General features: G+C 43.9%; 2 protein-coding genes and 1 long non-coding RNA gene across 8 annotated transcripts in view; all 3 read right to left on the bottom strand.

The window, feature by feature from the left end:
* The window catches only part of CUNH11orf91 (chromosome unknown C11orf91 homolog), a 44,125-nt gene extending 42,738 nt beyond the window's left edge, over nt 1-1,387 (bottom strand). Inside the window, exon 1 of the mRNA XM_027115066.1 lies at nt 1,324-1,387. The gene's annotated coding sequence lies outside the window, so the exon portion shown is untranslated. The remainder of the gene's footprint in view (nt 1-1,323) is intronic.
* A 44-nt stretch (nt 1,388-1,431) lies between these two features.
* Nucleotides 1,432-14,905, bottom strand: LOC113624856 (uncharacterized). 3 transcript variants are annotated; one of them, XR_003434494.1, is made up of 3 exons: nt 14,414-14,905; nt 5,129-5,213; nt 1,432-1,714 (listed from the first exon to the last, which is right to left on the bottom strand). It is a non-coding gene; the product is annotated as an uncharacterized LOC113624856 (long non-coding RNA). The 3 variants fall into 3 exon arrangements; XR_003434496.1 differs by lacking the exon at nt 14,414-14,905 and adding an exon at nt 13,799-14,375; XR_003434495.1 differs by lacking the exon at nt 14,414-14,905 and adding an exon at nt 11,683-13,702.
* A 2,792-nt stretch (nt 14,906-17,697) lies between these two features.
* Nucleotides 17,698-23,746, bottom strand: part of FBXO3 (F-box protein 3) — a 32,299-nt gene continuing 26,250 nt past the window's right edge. For 2 of the 4 annotated variants that reach the window (XM_027115062.1, XM_027115065.1), the window contains exon 11: nt 17,698-18,901. In XM_027115062.1, the coding sequence (XP_026970863.1) occupies nt 18,725-18,901 (177 nt within the window). In that variant the 3' untranslated portion in view covers nt 17,698-18,724. Of the gene's footprint in view, nt 18,902-20,278; nt 20,470-23,746 lie in introns of all 4 variants that reach the window. The other 2 variants (XM_027115064.1, XM_027115063.1) reach the window with 2 other exon arrangements.

The raw sequence follows: 23,746 nt of genomic DNA, 5'->3' as shown, positions 1-23,746 counted from the left end.
GGAAACAATGGGATTTGTTTCCTAGTCTAGTCTACTTCCCTCTTTCCTTCTCTCCACCTCTACCATCTGACACACCCACTTCATCAATAAAAAAGAGAGGCCGGAAGAACTTACTGGTGGCAAGACAGAGATCAGAGCTCAAAGCTTCTAACTGATAATCTAATACTTATTCTACACATAATATTGCCTTTATTCTCTCATTTGGAAATTATACTTTTTGTAGTGGAGGTCCAAGAGACACAGACAATCAGGGTTAAGAAGTAGGTCTCTGTGCTCATAGATAATTGGTGCTCAAATATTTGTGGAGTGAATGACTATTCTCTCTGGGGGCCTCACTATGCTTTCTACATTAACAATGAGTTAATACAGTCCTCCAGGTGAGGCAGAGGAACTGTCGCCTACAGAATCAAGGACCTTACATGTAGACCTTGGAATCTGAGCTGTATTCCAGGAGTTTATATCAAAATTATGAGGTACTCCTGTTCTTTAAACAGGATAATTCTAATTCATCCTTACTTATTGAGGGATTCTTCCTTTCTGGGGAAGTGAAACTCCTCCTCCTTTCAATCAGGTTTCCTAAATTCTATTTTAATAGGATTTATGGAGGAAGCGATTCCATAGTCTAACCAATTTGGAAAATGCAGACTTGACAAAATTTGTCAATGTTGCCAGTTCCCTACCCCAAGCCCACGAGTGCCTTGTTCTCTGAGGCCACCAAGCCTTGGTAGCTACTGTTGCCTTTCTTGGGAACACCCTTCCTCTCTTAGTCCTCTTACTTCCTACCTGTCCTCTGAGCTCAGCTTGAGTCCCCTCAGGACTCTGTATGTATTAAATTCCCCACGGAATGAGACACGGGTATCAATAAAGACATCTGTAATAGCTACACAGGCCTCTTTCACAATTTTCATCGTCTTCTTTCTTCATCTCTGCACCCCGACCTCCTAGCTCAGGCTCTGGCACAGGGCAGGCTCTCAAAAGTTTGCGAGGCAGCCAGTGTTGCTGTTAAGAGCACAAGTGTTGGAATTAGATGGGTTCCCACGTTCAGATCCTGAGCTCGTTCCTTGACCTTAGTCTGTTGCTTAACCTGAGTCTCAGTTTCCTCATTTACCAAACGGGAATAAAATATTACCCCGGGTGGTAGATGGGAAATATTAAATAAAAAAACAAATGGAAAGTGCTTAGTGCCGCACACAACTGGTGCTATTAAATGGTAGCTATTACTTGTTGAATACGAGTCTAACAAGAATGAGAGCGGCACAGATCTCTTCCCAGGCTCTCTTCATCCCATTACACTCAGGAAGAGGGGGAGGGGGAGGCTCTTACCGGCTTTAACGATGAGACAAGTATCTTGATTACGTGAACAATTGACAGTGGTAGTGCAGTCATTAGCTGGGTTAATACAGCTGTAGCACTCCAGGCTGTGACCTAGGATCAGGAAGAATGCCCGTCAGAACCTGGTAGACCAGCAATGACTCACCCTGGCAGCAGAAGCAAGCCCACCAGCTCCATTAGTGTGGGTCAGAGGTCAGCAACTCAGAGTGGGCTTCCTTCCCACATATATCTGCAGCAGATGTATTTTTCCAAGCTCAAACTACAGTTCCAGCAGCAGTTTTTTGGACCCTGAGGCAAGTGCAAAGGGAATTTCCAGATTTCAAAATCCATTTAACTGTGCAATTGAGAAGCTTTTTCCTACTTTCAACCGGAAGTGATTAATCTGCAATGCAATGACATATTAAAAGGAATCCATTAAGAGGATAAACTAACAGAATTCTATAAACACCTTCCAAGCAATGAATATGCTCTATCACGTAACATTCTCACGGACTGATCATCAGTATTTGGCAGTACCTATCTGTGTGAAAAGACATGCTCCAAGACGAAATGCATGAAATCTCATTACAGATCAGTATTAACAGATGAACGTTTGCAACCAATTTGATGATGGGGAACACTAACTTTTGAATCCCAAGTAAGCAAAATGTTATTCTCCCAGAAAGAATTCCATTCTTCTCATTAGTAGATCTGTATTATAAATAATTGTACTCAATTATTAAATTTTTGAATTCTGCCAATTAAAAACTTGGAGAAATTTGTTTTCTCTCTTATTTATATAAAAGCCTACATAATATCCTTGATTTTTGTCTCTTGGCCTGCAAAGCCTGAAATATTTACTATCTGGACCTCTGCAGAACAAGTCTGATGGCCTCTGGGATAAGGCGTCCTCACTGCAGCTGTTCTCTGCTGAGGGACTGACCCATCGCCAGAAGCAAACACAGTCAAGGGGCAGGCAGCAGCCATACACTTTAAACCCATGTGGGTGGGAAGACATGCACAGTGACACTGAACACGAGGGTCGACTTATATCAGAAGCAAATGCCTCTGGTTCCCCAATTTGAAAAATGACTACCGCTCCCACTCATGTTCTTAGGATTCATCTTTGGTGGCTAGACTTCAAGTTTCACTGGATTATTTTCCCTTCTCTGTTTTTACAACAATGGTGATGGAAAAAGATGAGTCATATTCCACATCTGTGATGGGAAGAGTTGGAAGCAAGTTTTCCTGATTCATGTGGACATACTCTTTGCTACAATAAGAGATCACCTTCTTCTGGCCACATGGCTTCTGCCACGTAATCAGTATTTGGAAGTACCTATCGGTGTGAAAAGACATTTTCAAAGATGAAATATGTAAAACCTCATAAAAGAATGGCATGGTTAAACCAAGACGAAATGTGGGTTTTAGAACCCAAGAGCTGACTTTTAGTTCTAAGGCCAAAGTTCATCACCAGGAAGAGGAATTCTCCAAAGGCCAGAAGAAAGTGGCTCCTCACTTCCTGAGCACAGATAGGAGTGAAGCTCTCTATAACATCTTTTTAAAAAAATTAATTAATTAATTTATTTTTTGCTGCATTGGGTCTTCATTGCTGCAGGCAGGCTTTCTCTAGTTGCAGCGAGCAGGATCTACTCTGTTGTGGCGCGCGGGCTTCTCATTGCAGTGGCTTCTCTTGTTGTGGAGCACAGGCTCTAGGCACGCGGGCTTCAGTAGTTATGGCACACGGGCTCAGTAGTTGTGGTGCACGGGCTTGGTTGCCCTGCGGCATGTGGGAATCTTCCCGGACCAGGGCTCAAACCTGTGTCCCCTGCATTGGCAGGTGGATTCTTAACCACTGCGCCACCAGGGAAGTCCCTATAACATCTTAAATGGCCAGGTCAAACCTTCAGACAGAGGAAAGAGAGCTCACCTTTGGAACTTCTGTGAGGCAGAAATATTCACAGCTAACACAGTGTTCAAATACCTAAACTTTCAATCTTCAGAGAACTGCTATAAGAGGCAGGCTCAAGGATCTCCATCCCCATTTTTCAAGAGAAAATTAAGACCAAGATGTTAACTAACTTGTCAAAAGTCACACGGCTACTAAAAGGAGAGCTGGGACTCACACCCAGGCGATCAGTTCTGAAGCCCACGCTTGGTTTATTTACCGTGATGTTCTTCTAATTGTCCTGAGTGGGAAAGAGAAGAAACCAGGACCAGTTATGGGGGAGACCGGGTCAGGGGCAAAGCAATGAGTCAGTGGCTGTTTGATATTCTAGCTACTTAGCCAGGGTGGAGGGGATCTTCTTCACACTCCAACTCCCTCAGGAAAAACCTAAGTGCCCCCGAGACCCGTCACAGAACAGCTAACAGCGCCAAACCCAAGCCTGATCCATAAACAAGCGTAGACTGCTGGAAAGCAGGTATGACCAGGCTATTCTTCCTACAGAAAATTCACTGGGTAGAAGAATTAAGACAATAACGTATATTGTAACATAGCGGACCACATTACAAACCTCCGTGACTACAATCAACAGACATGGGGAGGGAGGGGGGTCGTGACTTCTGTCTTTTCTCAGAAAGGGAAAACTTGTGCAAACATGTCCTTGGGCTACTTTGTTCTTTGCTTCCGTTTCCTCAACTGTAAGATGGGCGTAATAGTACTGAGCCCTCACAGGATGGCTGGAAGGATTAAATGAGCCAGGGTCGGGTACAGGCCCTAGTACCTAGTAAGCATTCACCATATGGGAGCTACTAAAGCTACAAGCTCTAAGACATGCTCCAAAATGCAGATGCCTCTGTAGTGCCCACCGCATGGCTACTTCCTTTTCTGCCTCCTGTCCCCACCCCTCAAAAATAACAGTTAGTAGGGCTTCCCTGCTGGCGCAGTGGTTGAGAGTCCGCCTGCCGATGCAGGGGACACAGGTTCGTACCCCGGTCCGGGAAGATCCCACATGCCGCGGAGCGGCTGGGCCCGTGAGCCATGGCCGCTGAGCCTGCGCGTCCGGAGCCTGTGCTCTGTGGCGGGAGAGGCCACAACGGTGAGAGGCCCGCGTACCGCAAAAAAAAAAAAAAAAATAACCGTTAGTAGTACCAACGTGACATAGGCAGAAAATGACCTTTGATGTTTACGGTGAAGCAAAGCAAATAACACAGGTGTTCCTACTTTTACAGAGGTAACGAGGATCTCCAGCAGGCAGGGAGGGGTGGCCCCCGAGAAGGAGCTGGGGCAGACACTCTGGTGCCAGGCTTATTTGGGTTCAAATTCTGGCTGCACCACTTTGGTGTGATATTTTACAAGTTATTTAATCTCTTTGGGCCTCAGTCTTGTCACCTGTAAAATGGCAAGAAAAATAGTCCCTGCTCCACAGGGTGGACGTGAGGATTAAATAAGTAAATACATGTAAAATGCTGAGAATAGTGATTGGCACGTGAATGCTACAAGCAGCAGCAGCATCACACAGGAGAAGCCCAGGGCGGGCGGCTGGGCTCAGCACCCTAAAGATGGCATCCATCGGTAGCCCCAGCGGCGGGTGGTGAACGGGGTGAAACTTAAGCAGCTCAGTGTAATCGCTCCCCACTCAAGCAGCTCTGTCACCCAGGATGAACTGTAACTCAGGAAGGTGCTCCACTCAGGGTAGGGCCGTAACACAGGAAGGAGCAGTCACACCACCCTGGACCTGTAGCACTGATGGCGAAAGAACGGAAGCTCGGCCCGAGGTCTGTGGCATCAGCTTGGTCTTCCTGAGGCCTAAGAAAAAGTTTAGGGCCGAGGCGGCCTACCTGATCCAGATTCACGTCCCTGTGGACCACTCACCTACATGGCAGACGACAGCCAGGCTGAACAGGAGCCCGAGCAAGGCGAACCCTCCTTTGCTTCCCATTGTGACCGGCTACAGATTCTGGAAGAAAGGAGCACAAAGCATGGTCATGAACCAACAGGTGATTGCCGGGTATCTCAGAAACCAAGAGGTGGAAGGCCTGGGGGCTTCAGGAAACATGGGAAGGAGTGAGCAGACCAAGAAAGCAGGGAATGTCCGGGCTGGGTGCGATGAACCTAGGGTGCTCTCAGGTGGGGCCGTGCTTGGTCCCTCCCTGGCTGAGACCTCGGCTTACTGAAGAAATGCTGCCGGGCCTGGTAGGAGGGGCAGCTGCAGGGAGTCAAAGCACACCGGGCCCACCCCAGCTCTCACCTACAGTAGCCGTGCACCCTTGAATAAATTCAGTTCCTCTGAGCCTCAGTGTTCATGACTGAGCAGTGGGACAGCACTGTCTTCCCCCTCAGGGTCGCTGACTCAAATGAGAATATTAACAAAGTACATAATGCAGCACCTGCGATTTCAGCTCTGCAGGCCCCACCCCCAGCTGCTGGCTGAATTGAGCCTGAGCCCAGTGAGGGCCACTTCTCCAGGCCACGCCACTAAGTGCATCAGATGGAAGGGGTAACTCTGGAGGGCACCAGTGTGCCTTCAGAACAGGAAGCAAAGGCTTAGCGTGCACAGAAGCTCTGGCTCCCCACCTCCTCCTTAATCACTCTGGAAAAGTAAGGAGGGGTTCCAGGTACCTCTGGTGATAAGTCCCCATTACATTAATGCCTAGATGTGTGGCAGTGAGCATCAGGGGAGAAGAGGGGAGGGCTGAAACACCTTGAACCCTCCTTTTACCTGAGCAGGAGGCCAAGACACAGGGAGGGTTTTTTTTTTAGACTTTATTATTATTATTATTATTATTTTTTGCGGTATGCGGGCCTCTCACTGCTGTGGCTTCTCCCGTTGCGGAGCACAGGCTCCGGACGCGCAGGCTCAGCGGCCATGGCTCACGGGCCCAGCCGGTCCGCGGCATGTGGGATCCTCCCGGACCGGGGCACGAACCCGTGTCCCCTGCATCGGCAGGCGGACTCTCAACCACTGCACCACCAGGGAAGCCCTATTATTTGTTTTTTAAAGATTTTTTTTTTATGTGGACCATTTTTTAAGTCTTTATTGAATTTGTTACAATATTGCTTCTGTTTTGGTTTCTTTTTGGTCCTGAGGCATGCGGGATCTTAGCTCCAGGACCACGGATCGAACCCACACCCCCTGCGCTGGAAGGTGAGGTCTTAACCACTGGACCACCAGGGAAGTCCCCACAGGGAGGCTTTTAACTTGCCTAAGTCCAAATCATGAGCAGTAGATCTAAGGAGTCTCCCGACCCTACCCCGACTCCCCTGAGGCCATCCTCCAACGAGGAGGCAGCAGCTGCCCCAAACCAGGGCAGCTCCACATTCTATTCTCCTGGGCCGCACAGGCCAGGATTTCTGCCTGGTAGACAGACGGGGCTCTTGGTGGGTGGGCCCTGCCCTCCTCTGGGTTGGAAATGGCATCTCTCACACCTCTGAAGGTCATGTGATGCTGAGGAGTTGGCTGAGGAAGGCCGGGGAGAATTGGGAAGCGAACAGGGCAGGGCCTGGCATTGCCCAAAGAAGACGCCATTGAGTAAAGCCACGCCCGGGAGAGAGACAGGTTGCTTGCTGACGTGTGGGAAAGTGGGGAGAAAATCTAACTGGGCCTGGCCTTTCTTTACAGGTTGAATACCCCCCACTTCCCTCTGGTACCTGCAACACCTACCACAGCCTACTAATGCCCCCCGCCACCGGGCTGACCCTCCCGGGGCGTAGCTGCCCACAGCACCCCTGTGCGGTGAGGACCTGAGGCTGCCCGAGGCCAGCGGTCAGAAGCTCAGACTGGGCTGGCGAAGACCTGGACATGAGGTCTGGCTCTGCCATGGCTACCGAGCCTCGTTCTCTTCACCTATGACAAGGGGCAGGTACATGGGCGCTTTCCCACACCAGGAGACTGAAGTGAGATAAGTTAACTATGTGCTTGACAGTCACAGAAAAGTGGTGGCTGTCACCGCTTCCTACCTCACCCTGGACTCCCTTCCTGACCACACCCAGATTTCCTGCCCAAAGTCAGGCACGTCCATACCTCCGGGTCAGACTATTGGCCTCTCCAGGCTCTCTTGTTCCCTGAGCCTGAGAGATGGAGGCAGCAAGGTCTCTGCATCCTAATAGCTCAGGGAGAGGCCCCTGCCCCTCCTGCCAGCACCTGACGCCCCTGCAATGCCGTCTGTTGGGAGCCAGATGGGTCAAGGGAGAGAATCACAGCGTTCCCGCGCCACCAACCCCCCAGCCAGTGGCCCAGGCCCAGCACACCCCAGCTCCCTGCCTGGTTCCTCATGCTCGGGGGCATCTGGGTAGAAAGGATGATTCACACACTCAGCTTAGGCAGGCCTGGGGCTGGGAAGAAGTGCTGCGAGAGAACAGGAGAGGAAGGCACCCATCTGAGGTCCCCGAACAGGGACGCGGAGAGCATCAGACTCTCCCTAAAAGTTAAGAACATCTGCTTCCTCAGGTAGCCCTACTGGAGGAGGAGGGAGGGACCTCCTGACGGGGGCGGGTAGGTGCTGGAAGGGCGCCGGGCTGGCAGGAGCTGCAAGCTCCAGGAGACTTCCCTTGGAATGGTCCTTGGCATGAGTAACACCATTACAACAAAGAGGGTGCAGCGCAGTGAACTCGCCCTTGATGACACGCATCAGAAAGAAGGGTCTACTAAGAAAGGCTCATCTCTTAACAAAAGCTGCAGAAACGGCACAGTGAACTGGTCTAGGGACAGGCTTTCTCGTCGACCGGTGAACAAAGTCTTGAATATTTCTGGCTCTGCCACTTATTGCCGTGTGTTACTCAACCTCTGGGCCTCCCTTCTTCACCAAGTAAACACAGGGATAATCACAAGTACTGCACAGCATGGTGCCTGGCCAAAGAAGGCCCTCAAAAAGCAGTAGCCACCATGAGTATCACTGGGAAGTCCTGAGGTTCCCAGGAAAAGAAATTGGGCAGGGAGGGGGTGTTGGCGGGTGGAGGGTGTGGCAGAGACAGGAAGTGATCAGTGTACGGATGTTGAGCTGTTCGGATCGGAAGACCAGGTCTTCATTAACCACTACTAAAATATGAATTTCCAAGAGCGATATGTTGTTATGAAATGGCAGGGGTGGGGGACAGAAAATAGCTGATTGTTTTAAAGCTATTTTATAAATGCCCCCAAAATGCTGCTGATAGTAGTAAACACTAAGCAGGATTATTTATAATCTCTTATTTCTCTTCCTGACCTTTTACTTTTTGCCATACCTCCCCAAATATTCTATAATGAGCCAAGCATTATTTTTATAATTAGAAATAGGAAACTCCGCACATTACAAAACTTTCCCTTTTAGTAGTCATAGATCACCTGTCTTCTGGCAAGTCTGTTACAGAATTAAAAAGAGAACCGCACCTCATGGCTTGAAACTCTTCCCCCTAGTCTAAAACATCCTCCATTTTAAATTTAAAAATGATGCCCGTAAGTTAAGTGTAGATCAGATGGTAGATGAACCGAGCTGCCGTTACTTTTTCAATCCACCCAACCAAACACTTAGATGCAAGATGCATCCAGAAGACCTCATCACTCTTTTCTAAACATATTGAGACTCATTTAAATGGATTTAATTATTGGAAACAGCCCAAAGTCATTCTGCCTCCCATCCAAGTAGTAACCAGGCCCGACCCTACTTAGCTTCTGAGATCAGATGAGATGGGGCGCGTTTAGGGTGGTATGGCCGTAGACGCAAAGTCATTCTGGAAAAGGTGCACAGAATAAGATAGGTGAGCCTATTGGAAAACACCATTTGGGAGTCATAGGACACGTCTGGAGCCAGCCTTAGGAAGTCTGGACAGATTTTCCTGGGTGGCTCTGAAGTTGGACAGATTAGGAAGTCTGGACAGATTTTCCTGGGTGGCTCTGAAGTTGACTCTAAAGGGAATTCCTTCAGGGGCACGCCAAATAGGCTTTTCACCAGAGGAATAAGTAACAGTCAAGGATATATAAGCATTGTTTAAAATAGTAAAAATTTGGTAACATACATTTCCAACAAGAAGATGAGTAAATTATGGTACACTTCCATGGTGGGGAACTACACAGCCATGAAGAGTAACAGACATGGAAGGCTATTCACAATGTATTAAGAAAAAAAGCCAGTTTAAAAATAGCTATAATTTTATTACTTTGTCTTAAAAAAAAATACACACACACACACACACACACATATATACACACTCGTATAAAAAAATGCTTGGAACACCTTCCCACTTTTCCGAAAATTTTGGATCATGGGATTAACAGCATGGTAGAATTATGAGCATCTTATTTATGCTTAAGTATATTTTCTTAACAATGAACCTTTTTATAGAAAGAGCTCTCAACATGAGTGAAGAATATTTTAATGTACTTAGGTGTCATTTCACTTGCAGCTTAAGTTTTAATTTTTCTACTACTCCACCTGATTAAGTATTAAAAATATATACCACCTTTCAAAATTTGCTACATTAAGGTAAAAAATATTTCATGGGTATATATTCTCCTATGTCTAAAAATAGTTATTTTAGTCACACCCTATATTTGTAAAAAAAAAAAAAAAAAAATGAGGCTTGTGTGATTTTCTAGTTGTCCTGAAAGACCTATATTCTAATCCCACTCTGCTGTCAATTTATATAACCTTAATGCAGCCAACTACTTTACTTCAGTTCCTAATTTGTGAAGTGGTAATAATGATTTTATAGAATGATAAAATATAAAAATAAGACTTGAGGGTTTTAAAGCTCACTATGGGCTAAAATGTTACGTGGCACTTTAAGGAACAGACAAATGCACACACAATCCTGGGGTTACTCTGTCCTGGGCTTAGACCTGAGCTGGAAATAATATTTTTACTATTAGGTGCCAGATTTCTGAATTTCTTCCAGTTTATCGGGACAGCAAAGTACACAGCTGTAAAAGCCAGGAGAAACAGTTGGGATAAACCAGGGCTGTCCTATTTGGAAAAGTATAGTCAGAGACAGTAACCATCTTCAAATAGGGTAATGGCCACCAAGGAAGAGAGGGAGAGGTTATTCTGTGTAATTTACAAAGACAGCATTAGGATCAATTAGGGAGGCATTCTGAGCTTCCTAAGAGCAACTGCTTGCTATCACTCCACCCCTCCCTCCCTCCCTGCCATGTGCCAGGCACTGTGCAAAGTGTCAGCACATATGGAAATCAATTCCCTGGTGAAATGTGAAAAACTCCCCATCACTTGGAAATGTTCACACAGAGAGCAGAGATCACAGATCAGAGATGATGCAGAAAGATGCCAGCAGAAAGCAGCAAGGGGTTAAAACAAAAGATCTCTGAAGTACTAGAGATTCTCATCCTACAATAAGAACCAACCTGATCATTATTTATTCATTTCCATCCACCTGAGATGTAAGGGGAAGCTACAAGTTGCAAGGTGATTTACAAATACAGGCACCCCTAATCAAGTTCCTGAAAATGTTTTGGGTAGCCAGTTTATGGACAGTGTAAGCCTATATTCCATTATTTTAAATAGGAAAACAAAGACGTGTTGCCGTCCATTCAAAGACCCCAGCCAGTCCCCCCAAATATCTATCTATCTATCTACCTATCTATGTATCTATCTATCTATCCATCTAAACAATCGAAATAAATGTGAACATAAAATATTTAACACACCAATGACCCAACAAACTGAAGGAATCCATCGGTGCATATATTTACTCTACGAAGTAAGTTCAGTCTCGGCACCTACCCCCCAGTCATCTCCACAACGGTCATTTATGAGCCCACTGTGAGCTGAGCAGGTGCCATGCTAGGCACTGGGCTACAGTGACTGCTGAACCAGGCGAAGCCCCACTCTCAAGAACCTTACAATCTAGCGGAGGTGGACACCAACTAACACTAAAGACCAGGAAGAAAATAACATAGGGTAAAAGTATTGGTTCTCTAGCTTTAGTGGGCATCAGAATCACCTGGAGGGCTGTTAAACACAGATTGCTGGGCCCTGACCCTCTAAGTTCTGATTCTGCAGGTCTTGGGTGGGGCCCAGTTAGAAATTAGCATTTCTAACCGGGGACCACACTGAGCTGAAGATTCAAAGAGTGAGATGGACTTTGCCCACCCATGGGGATTCTGAAGACAGAGCAAGGGGGTCACAGCTGAGGCATACAGGTGGCCTCTAGGAGTGAAGAATGGTCCTTAACTGACACTCAGCCAGGAAATGGCACCTCAGTCCTCCAACCCCAAAGACTGTACTGTGCCAATAGCTTGAATGGTCAAGGGGACAGATTCTCGCACAGAGCCGCCAAAAAGGAACACAGCCCTGCTGACACGTTGATGCGAGCCCAGTGAGGCCCGGGTCAGATTTCTGACAGATGGAACTGTAAGATTAATAAATTTGTGTTGTGTTAAGCCACTAGGTTTGTGGTGATTTGTTTCAACAGTAATAGAAAATGAATACACCAACCTCAGAACTGGTACGTGGCAGAGCAGCATTTAAACCCAGGTCTGAGCTCTTAACCGCAGTTAAACTCTCTGGTGGGGAAACTTCTTGTGAATTCAGCTTCTGAAATAAATTGGTTAACACAGGCCACCAGAGAAGAGATTTTACATTGGCAACGTTGCCACAAGATTCACAGATGCCCGGCAGTATAGTTTCTGTTCCTGGGAGCCTGGAGCCTCAGAGGCTGATAAACTTTAAGGCTAGAAGTATTCTCAAAAATTAAACCCAACGTTCCTATTTTATAGGACATTAATGGAGGCCCCAGGGGATGAAATTACCCATTCCCAAGGCAACAGGTTAGTTGCAAAGACACACTGGGTGGATCTCCCTTCTGTTTACCAGGGGCCAGTAACTCACAAGTAGCTTAACATTACCTGGAGGCCAGTAGTGTTAGTGGCTTGGGGCTTTGCCTCCTTATCACCTTGTACACACACAGCCTGGCAAGCTGAGAAGATCACTGATCTTACACAAAGATCACTCAGTTCAGAGAAGTCATTACTTCAGCAAGTAGAGACAAACAGAAAGCCACCATCATAATGAACAGCCCCTCCCAGTTACTCTGAGGTGCCAGAGACAACCATCTCAGAACTCTCTAAACTACACAAATCGGAAGCTTCCTCAACAAGGAAGGGCCTTCCTTGCAATTTGTTCCAGGAACTCAAGTCTCTAGTTCTCCAAAGAGGGCCCTTTCCAGACAGCTTCGTCACGGCCCTGCCCTTTGAGATTGTACGTGGAGAGCCAACTGTGTAGTGAAGATATTTCACAAGATATAGGGTGTAGTAATAACATGTCCTCTGCTTCGGAAATTCTCAAGCACCTCTGGGCTTGGTTTTGTTTATGGCGTCTTTGCTCGTGAGGTTCTTCTGGAGCTGGCCCAGAATTTTTTATGCATTTCTTTTCAAGAGCTTGTACCTGCAGCTGTCAAAGCTGAATTCCATTAGACACCCGCTCTCCACACTCTAACATCCATTTTTATTTGGACTTTTACCTTACAAGCTACTCAGCATAATGAGGTGTTTTCCTTATAGTTTTCTGTTTGAAAATACAGAAGCCATAGTTTCACACATTTGGTCCACAGTCAGGCACCTCCCTCAATTAACGTTCTGAGCTGTATGTGCCTTCCTTAGAGAACTGGGAGTAAGCTGCCCCCAACGGGGAACATGGGTACCGAAACATTAACAGCCACATTTGTTCTCCGCTTACCAGGTGCGCACAGAGTCCTTTCCACGAATTATCTCATAATTGGTGAGATATTCGTGTCCTTATAACACCCTAAGAAGTAAGGCCTGTTATTTTAGCAATAAGAAAATGAGGTTAAATAGCATGCTCAGCATTACGCAGCCAGTAAGAGCAGAGCCAAGGCTCAAACTGGTGCCAAGCCCAGGCCCTTGACCACACATGAACTTCATCACTTCTCTGCAAGCAAACCATGTCAAATTGTACTTATTTTAGGAGCATTCCAGAGCCATCATCACCGACAGATGAAGCTAGACAACGGAGAGCAAGGTGGTAGGAAAGAGCTGTTTCCCTGATCTGTGATTCTCAGAATTGCACACAAAGTAATCTTCGGATTATCTCGCCTGTATTTGAGGTCTCTCCCTCCTTTTCAAGAAATGTCTATCATCACAAGCAACCCTGATATGGTGTGGGCTATGTCTCTAGGTTTGTAAAACGTATGGGCTGATTTGTTTAGAATGAAATAGAATTATTGCAGTTGAGAGTGGTGGGCAGGTCTCAGCTGGAGCCCCCTGATATCCTTAAAAAACTGGCCAAGAACAGGATTTTTAAAAGAATCAGCTGGCCAAGAATCAGGAGGCACTTTCAAAGCGGACATGAGGCATTATAGGAAAGAAGGAAAGCACTGGTCAAAAGGAAAACCGGAGGAAGCCTGGGCCAGAGCCTTCACTAGGTGGCAACCAGGCCAAATCGCTATTTCACAAAGACTCCGAGGGCACGGACGAGATCCGAGTTTCAGAAGTCACACAACTACCGCCAGGGTGAGTCACAAATCCCAGCTCTTCGTGTGAGTTCCGGGATAAGGGGTGAAGCCACCTACGTCAGAGGAGAAATGGAACGTTACCTGGTACATTTCCAGGATCCATGGAGAAAACCACTACTTAACGTTTCCTTAAGTCTGCCGTTAGACTCTATGAAGGGTGCGGCCCAAGCTGGCCCAAGCAAACTAAAATTGGACTCAAAATGTCTAAGTCACGACCCCACCCTGCTGTTTAAAACTCAAAATTTAAACCTCCAGAGGAAGAGAAGAATGTCCATAACTTCCAGGGATGGCATTAACCTCCTTTCAAGGTGCGATGCGATTTCTTTTCCCTAAACTGCAAGAGCTTCCCTTCAGATTCAAATTTCGAAACAAATACTCCCAGGAGAATGGAGGGCAGGGCCCGCGGAATTGGGGGTGTTTTGGAAAGCGCGCCCGCTCCCCCCTGCTCGTTGGTCGTATACAAAGGAATCACCAGTTCTGCGGGCCGCGGGCGGGGGGAAGGGCGCCGGATCTCGCCGTCCCTGGGCGCGGAGGCCGGCGCAGGGTGGGCACGGCCCTCTCGGACCCTCCAAACCCCCCAGTCCCGCGATGGCAGGGGCCCGGGCCCAGCTGCCCGTTGGCGCATGCGCCGGCCCAAATCCCCGAGTGCCGGACTCGGAGCGCGGCTCCGCTCCCCTCCTGGCCCCCAGACCTCACCTTCCAGCCCCCGTCGTCCGCTTCTGCGCGGGTACGCCTGCTAGGGTCGTCCAGTCCCGTTATATCGCCTCGGCTGGGGCGGGCTCCGCCTCCTCCCGCCGGCCCCACCCCGACCACACTCCGGCCTCGCCCTGCGCGCCGCAGTTTGCCAGCGAAGGTCACCCGAGCCGGCGCAATTGCGGGCTCCAGGACCCGGTGCAGAAAAAGCCCTGTGGCCAGGACTAGATTAAGACCTTTATGATAAAACACTGAAACGGAAAGTTTATGATGTTCTTCCTCCGACTTGTTATCGAAAACAAAAACAATATGAAACTCCAACACTTATGAATTTTCCTCCTTTGTTGAAAAAAATATGAAAATGTTTTTCAAAATGTTTGTGTGCCCTTGCCAAGCTCCCAATTGGCCTGGCTGTCGGGTTAGCCAGCCTGGCTGCAGCCTGAGGCTCCTTTCTGCTCCCGGGCTCTGGTAGCCTCCAAGTACCCTTCAGCCATAGTCACCTCTGTGACTTGTTTGGAACAGAGATGAAATTCTGCTGTGGGTTTTTTTTTGGGGGGGGGAAGGGGAGGCGTGCCCTGCAGCTTGTGGGATCTTAGTTCCCTGACCAGGAATGAAACCCACGCCCCCTGCAGTGGAAGCCGGGAGTCTTAACAGCTGGACCGCCATGGAAGTCTCTAGAACGTTATTTTTAGGTGAAGATGTAATCTGAAGTTTCTGGTTATCACTTTGTCACTACCCACTGCAGAACCGGCTTAAAGAGGGCCATACAAGGGGGAGTGGGAAAAGCAGGCCAAAAGTACAGGTCTTTCTCCAAGAGATTGACCTCTATTGGGGACTGTGAGACTCCTTGAGGATCAGGGTAAGAAGGTATTGCATCTCAGGACTGCTCATGTTGAATCGGGAGCGGATGAACCCATGACAAAGTTCAAGCAGGGGAAATCGTATGACAACTGATCATGACACGTGCCTTCTACCATGATCCTCTGATGGCTTTGGGATGTCAGGGAATGAATTTCATTTGGTGGTGCCTTAATCTTGGTTTTTCTCTATACAAACAGTATTCTCAAATCAGAAAGATTTGCTTTGATATTTAAAGTGTGTCTGCTTAAATCAGCTAATACATGTGTTTCCTATGATAGCTTTACAAAGCTCTTCCACATGCATTTTCTATGCATCCTATAAGCGCTTCCCTCCTTTAAACTCTCTTGGGTTCTGAGATGCCACTCTCTCCTGGTTTTGCGTCTAGTTCCTTGACCTTTCGGTCTTGAGATTCTTTTGTGTGTGTGTGGTTTTTTTTGCGGTCCGCGGGCCTCTCACTGTTGTGGCCTCTCCCGTTGCGGAGCACAGGCTCCGGACGCGCAGGCTCAGCGGCCATGGCTCACGGGCCCAGCCGCTCCGCGGCATGTGGGATCCTCCCGGACCGGGTCACGACCCCGCGTCCCCTGCATCGGCAGGCGGACTCCCAACCACTGCGCCACCAGGGAAGCCCTCGGTCTTGAGATTCTTTTCCATTACCCCCTCATAATGTGGTGTTGCCAGGGTTGGACTGAGAACCATGGCTGTATGTTTTCCCTGGGAGACTATAGTGCACCCACTGTTTTACCTTGGGAATACAGTTGGCCCTCCATATCTGTAGGTTCGGCCAACCAACTGCAGAATATGCAGTTACCAAGGGCTGGCTGTATGACACCATTTTATATAAGGGACTTGAGCATGTTTTGGTATCTGTGGAGGTCCTGGAATAAATCCCCTGCGGATACCGAGGCATGACTGTATGTATGTTTGCAGATGATTAGCAAATCTTTATTCTCCAGTCCCGACCACTCCCTGGATCTTCATATTCATATCCAACTGATTACTGGACAACTCCATTTGTATGTCCCACAGACACCTTGAACTCAAAATGTGTCCAAATGTTCCACTGCTTTTCCTGCAATTTTTTTTCATAAATGAAGCCCCGTACCTGGAATCAACTTCTATTTCTTCCACTCCCACACAGGCAATCACCAACTCCTGCCTATTTTATCATTTAGCTACTTCAATTTCATCCTCTCTTCACTCTACTCTTACTGATACTGCCCTAATTCATGCCTGTAGCATGTCTTACTTGGGCCATTACAATTCCTTCATACCAGGTTTACAGGCTGCCCATGTTAATACCTGCATCTCTTGCCCCTTCTCTACTTTTGCTCCTGCTGGAGACCTGGCTGGTTTACCTCTCTCCAGCCTTATGATTGACTTTTTACTTTCCATTTAATTTTTCCCTTTTCTCGTCATCCTTCCTGGAATACAATATGACTGCAGTTGCTATCTTGCAGTCATGAGGTGACCTTAAAGATTAAAGTCTGCTACGAATGGTAGAACAGGAAGATGGAAGGAACCTAGAATGTTGACACCATTGGGCCACCTTATCAGTCCTGAGCTAGTTACTTTCTACTTTTCACAAGAGAAAAAAAAAACTCTAAGCTATTTAAGCTCTGGTTTATTTACATATCTGCCTCATCCTGATACATCAAGCTTCAGACAAATGAGTAAAAGATAAGTGGTTTTCTGAATGGACCTAGGAGCCAGAAATGGGCTTCACTCCACCAAAAGCAGTCTGATCAACTGTTAGATCCCTTTTCTGTGTGAATACACATTCTTGCCAATGAAATAAAACACCTGAGGATGTTATCAACTAATCAATCACACCTTAGTAAGAAATAGAGACCATTCATTCAACATACTAAGAGAATGAATTCTGATGGAAGGATAAGCAAGCCTGAAGCATTCTGAGGAGCAAGGATTGGATGGGGTGGCAGGGAGATTTGGGACATCATGAGTACTCTGGGAACTGAGAGAAGAGAGGCCATTCTGAAAAAAGAAAGATGCAAAGAATGGCAAGGTATCCTGGCTCCAGCTTTAACTTCCAACGTTAACTAGTTTTAATTAAATCACTACTTTACTGGGGAAGTTTATTTTTCAAAAAACCAGTGGTTTGATTAAAAAAAAAAAAGGATAGGCATAATAGATTTGGGAGCCTATTTGAAAAGAAATAAGCAGGAAAAACTACTTACTCCACTTCAGAACATTTTGACATGTGCCAGTATGAAAGACTAAGTTTGCCTTCATGGTCCCTGATGGGAGTTGCTTAATCCTGTATATACCTCCCTCTTCCTACAGTTTTCCCTACAAAAGAACTGTTCCTGGGCGAAGTGCGAGGTGGAGTACATGACAGAGTATCGTCAAAGCCAGGAAATGACTTTGAATGGGCCTCTGGCAATAGGCCAATGAGTTTTGATCTCATCTTCCATCTTAAGAGCAAAGGCTTATTAATATTAGTTTATGGGAAATAGGCAATTATACAAAATACAGGATCGGAACCAAAATATGTTTTCAAAATGTGAGTTTTTGACACTTGGAGGATTTCATTCCAAACTCTCAATTACATAATTACAAAAAAATCCATGTTTTAGGGAAACATACTTAATCTTAACTTAAAATTCATGTCACTTATCACAAAGTTAGACAGTCAAGTATATAGAGGGGAAACAAAACAGAAGCAGTATTTTCAAATTTAGACTACATGAGATATTGTGAAGAATCTTTTGTTAATAAGCAACACAATACATACTTTTACACAGTACACTTCAAAAATGATGCATCTGTGAACAACATGATAAAGTTCATAGTGTTGAAGACTTTAAGTTCAAGGTTGGCAGAGTTGAAGACTAAATTCAAGGTCAAAGTCATACTGATAGACTTTAAATTCAAGGTTGTTGTGACAAAAACTCTAAATTTAAGGACAGATTGTCTAAGAAAGGACAACTAGCATTCAAGCTATTTAGTCAATCAGTTCCCTGTGAGTACAAAATATACAGGACTCACTAAATGGATTAGCCTAATTACAAATTCTGTTCATCTCTAAATAACTTATGTCTTTTCACAGAATCATTCAGTCACAGTTTCTCTCTATCCTTGTGTAGGTATTTCTGCTTCATTTTAAATCCTTATTCTACTCCCTCCCATTTCCATATTTTTATAAGTATAAAATATCTTTAAACAAAAAAAAGTCTGTTCCTTAGCTAGAGAACTATTCTCCCACTGACTTCTAGAAGAGGAAAAAAGGATTCCCATTTCCTCCTCTACCTCAAAAACACTACGCAAACTCAAACAATCCAGCTCCTAAAGTAGTGTCGTATAGAACCCAGGTCCTGGCACAATATTTCATGCTAGTTTTCCTGCTATAAGCTGAGAACAATTTAGTTATTTACATTACTGAGAAATCTATTTAACAGGCTGATTCACCCCGGGGCTTCCATCAGCAGAGGCTTGCTAAAAAAGGCGAGAGCAGCGGCGTCTCCGAATGGGAACGTCAAAGACTCTCCTCCGTCTCTCCTCCTCGTCATCTTCATCAGATTCATCCATATCTGCCGAATCATCATCATCGTCTTCCTCCTCCTCCTCCTCTTCTTCCTCTTCCATCTCTTCATATTCATCAGGACCCATTTCCTTGAAAGAGAAAACAATCTTTTGATAAGAACTTCCATCAGTTTTTTGACTCTTATTTAATATAAGTTCTCATTTACCTAGAATCTAAACAACTGGGCATGCCAAATATGAATTTTTATAGACTTCTCAGAGAATGTTTATAGATTTTTAAAATAGAATTTTATAGCCTTTTATACATTTTCATGATGCACATGCTGATGCAAATTCTAGAGTATATATTCTATCACGTTTTAAAATGCTCAATGTGGTTTTAATGGTAAATATATTTCATCAGTATAGTACTTATTTTTTACATGGTGGTTGGTAATTCACACAATGTAGCAAACAGACCACTCCTAACAGCCCAAGATAAAATTTTACTGAACTTATTAGTGTACTGAATAACAATTCTTTATTAACCTACATGCTTACAGAAAAGAGGATCTGAAAATATTGCTAAGGTATGACCTCTACTGGTAAGTTTTATGTACTGTCAACAGGATGTCTGAGATTTCTATTGAGCTCCTAGTATAAAGACAATCAGCGTCGGTAGCCTCTGCTTTTAAATTAATTTGTTGAAGGCTCTCAGAATAAGGCAGTAGTGATGTTGAACATCCAATATCTGAACATCTCTTGGGAACTTCAGTTCCTTTTAAGCAGTGTCTCTAATTGAGTCTTGACCCATTCTGCTGTTGGTTTTCTCTCTCACACATTTGAAGACTCAGTGAGAGGACCTCCTGTATTGGACAGAACTCTGAACGGCAAGGAGGACCTAGCTGGTAATGTGGCAAGTATTGGGAAACTTGGGATGTGATGGCAGCAAAAGTCCTTCCACCAAGGCTTTTATGGCATTGCATATGCAGCATCCCACTACCCCGTGATCGAGTCTCTAACCACTCTCCCCTGTTCACTGCCCTCCAGCTACAGTGGCCTCCGTGCAGTTCTTCAGACGTACCAAGCACATGAGTGCTTCAGCACCTCTGTACTTGCTGTTCTTCTGCTTGGAACACCCTTCAACCACACATCCACCCAGCTCCCTCTACTTCTTTCAAGTCTGAACTCAAATGTCACCAAGGCCTTCCCTGACACATCTTTATATCAGAACAACCCAACAGTATACTCCTTAGCTCCCTTACTCTGATTTTTCTCCCAGAGAACGTATTACTACTTGACATAAGTGAGGAGTGTGTATTTGCTACACTTTGTCTCTTCCAACTAGAATGTAAATTCCAAGCCAGAGATTTTTTTTTAATCTCCTCAACTTTCTTCTTTTTTTATTTTTATTGAGGCATAATTGACATACAACATTATATTGGTTTCAGATGTACAACATAATGATTCCATATTTGTATACATTACAAAATGATCCCCACAATAAATCTAGTTAACATCCATCACCTTACATAGTTACAGGGCTTTTTTCTTGTGATGAGAACTTCTAAGATCTACTCTCTTAGCAACTTCCAAATATGCAGTACAGTGTTATTAACCATAGTCGCCATGCTGTACATCACATCCCTGAAGGCAGAGATTTTGATTATATCGTTCACTGCATTTTCCCCAGCACCTAGTAGGTACTCAATAAATATCTGTTGAGCAAGCAAATTAATTAACGTGGGGGAAAGGAAATGTCCTTTAGAATTTGTCAAAGGAACTGTCACTTGGGATTTATTATAACACTAACAACAACAATCAGAGAAAATATACATAACTATATTTCATTACTTTTATCTTTTGATTTTTTTAATCTGGGAAATAAAGACTTTAAAATTCAGTAGAAGGTACAAAAGGGGGAGAGGATTAAGGCTTAGGAAATTCTGAAACATTAAATCCAGGTAGTATGATTATTAATTATCTTAAGGAAGAAACCAGAAAAACTGTTAAAGAAATCAATGTAGCTAAAGAGGGAGATTGCTGATGATCTCAGACAAAAGTGTACATATACAAACAGTAGATGGAAAGAGGAACACACAGACAAGAATGGAAATAAATAAGCAGCAGGAGCCTCTCAAGTGTCCAAAAACAAACTACCTAGACCAAGAAAAGGCTTAAGACCAACCAAAAAACGTTTTATAGCAACATTCAAAGTATAAAGCAAAAGGAAGTATTAAGTATGATAATATATGGCTAGTGGACAAATAAGGGGAACAACTCAACTTCCATATCAAAAAAACTAATTTTTAAACAGGAAAGGTACAATACAAATAAACACAATACAAATACAGTCCCCACTGCCTCTTTCATGTTGATTAGAAATAAGTCCAGAATTCTCATTTCATTTTATTGAGTTCTCATCCTCGAGAAAGAGAAAACATTTTCCACAAGGCAGATCAAGATTTTATATGCTTCTTTGTGGTTGGGAGGAAACTAAAACTCTTAAGTAAGAACATAGTTAAGAGAGGGTCAAACATGTAATGAGTTTATTATTGTAATTTGAAATTATAAATTTAAAAATTTTAAACTTTAAAAAAGGAATAATATTATAAAACTTCTCAGTTTTAATTTTTAACATGATAAATGTCATATAACCCATATAAGCAAGAGTTCTTTGGAGTCCTCAATAACTTTTAAGAGCTGAAGGGGATCATGAGACGGCAAAGTCTGAGAACTACTGTCCTTAAGTAAAAACTACTCTATCCCCACCCTAACAAACATTGAAAACAAGCCTCAACAGGATCGACTGACCCAACAGTAACTGCGCAAACTACCTGTGCAAACAAATGTCAACACTCTTTATGCTTTAGGTCAGGAATATATAGCAACTTTAGGGCAAGGAATATTGCCATAGATAGAGATTTTATAACAATAAAAGAAGCACTTCATTAAAAACATGTAACAATGCTAAACATATTTGCATATAATTAAAATACATGAAGCAAATTAAAAAGAGAATAAAAATTCAGAATTAAAAAAATAGACAAAACTGTAATTATAGTTGGAGATTACAACAATCATCTCTCAGAGAACACACACACATACAAAAGATCAGTAAATATATAGAAGACTTGAAAAACAGTCAACCAATTTGACTTGCCATTTATAGAATTAATATTCCCCCAAATATCAGAATATACATTCTTTTCAAATACACAAGGATCATTTACCAAGATAGACCATAATGCTGGGCCATAAAACATTTAAAAATATTGAAATTATACACAGCGAGTTCTCTAACCATAACAAAACTAGAAATCAATAACCAAAAGGTAACTGGAAAAGCTCCAAATGTTTGGAAATTCATACATTTCTAGAAAAGACATAGATCAAAATTAAATTACAAGGGAAATCTGAGAATATTTTGAATTAAATGTTAATAAAAATAATGCATCAAAATTTGTGAAATGTAGCTAAAACAGTGCTTAGAGAGAAGGTCTAAAATCAATAATTTAAACTTCTACCTTAAGAAGTAAAAAAAAAAAGCAAATTAAACCCACAGTAAGTAGGAGAGAAATAAAGATAACTCCAGAAATCAATGAAACAGAAAATGAACAAATAGAGAGAAACAGTGAAACCAAAAATTGTTCCTTTAAATAATCAATAAAAGTGACAACCCCCTGGCTAAGATGATGAACAAAAGAGAAGATGTACATTACCAATATTAAGAACAAAACACTACATATAACTATAGCTCTTACGGCCATTAAAAGGATATCAAGGGAATACTGCAAATAACTTTTATGGAAATAAATTCAACATTTAGACCAAATGGACAAATTCCTTGAAAGACACAAAATTACCGAAAGTGAAACACGAAACAGAAAATATGAATATTAAAGAAATAAAATTCATATCTCAAAATGTTCCCACAAAGAGAACTCCAGCCCAAGATGACTTCACTGATAAATTGTATCAAATATTTAAGGACAAGATGATACCAATCTCATACAGAAATGGGGCTAGTCAAAAATGGAATACTGTTATAGGAAGTAGCAAATTTACAGTATTGGAAATATACCACTGGGAGGGAAGCTAAACTTCACTTCCAAACCCAGGCTGTAGACTCTTTTCACCAGAAATACCACAAGTATAATGGCCTAAAGTCTCATCATCATCCTTCTCTTTCCAAGCTGGAGTTGGGAATGTATCCACTCTAAGTCAGATTAATATCATGTCTATCTTCCCAGACTTCCATTAGACCCACCCATCAGGGTCATCCCAGGAGCTAGAGGGCTTTTTTTGAATATTTGACACCTATGACTTGATTATATTCTGGGCATGCAATTCATTATTTATTCCTATTGTATAACTCAAGTGTCATAATTTTCTTTAATCATTTTATAGCCTGTAAGATTGGGGTTACTGCTATACCTGTCACCCTAGAAATGAGATTTCAAAAAAACAGCTAGTTGACTTAGGAAATGATCCCAAAGAGAGACTACTAAAAGTGCAAGTCTACCCATTAAATCTTCTTTGTAATGATTTTATAGGATATTTGTGTTATTTTTTTAAAATTGGGAGTTTTAGCAAAACCACTGTAAGAAATTGCTTCCCCAGTCTTAATGAAATAAAATAAAGGCGATTCTAACTGGTCTAGTGTGGTGATTCTCATTAGGCAACAAAACTGTTTTTGGAAACTGGAAAAGACACTGAAACTTTGAAACCAATAACTACCTTATATGATACTGTAATGGTGGATACATGTCATTATACATACACTTAAACCCACAGAATATGCAACACCAAGAGTGAACCCTAATGTAAACTATGGACTTTGGGTGATAATGATGTGTCAATGTAGGTTCACCAGCTGTAACAAAGTTACTACTCTGGCGGGAGATATTGATGATGGGGGAGTCTATGCATGAGTTGAAGCAGAGGGTATATGGGAAATCTCTGTACCTTCTGCTCAATTTTGCTGTGAATCTG

This window comes from Aethalodelphis obliquidens, unplaced genomic scaffold (genome assembly GCF_003676395.1).
Source record: "Aethalodelphis obliquidens isolate GAN/ISIS:26980383/991018 unplaced genomic scaffold, ASM367639v1 scaffold14, whole genome shotgun sequence".
Taxonomy (NCBI): domain Eukaryota; kingdom Metazoa; phylum Chordata; class Mammalia; order Artiodactyla; family Delphinidae; genus Aethalodelphis; species Aethalodelphis obliquidens.
The sequence above is the reverse complement of the archived record's forward strand: the minus strand, read 5'-3'. Positions and strand labels throughout refer to the sequence as shown.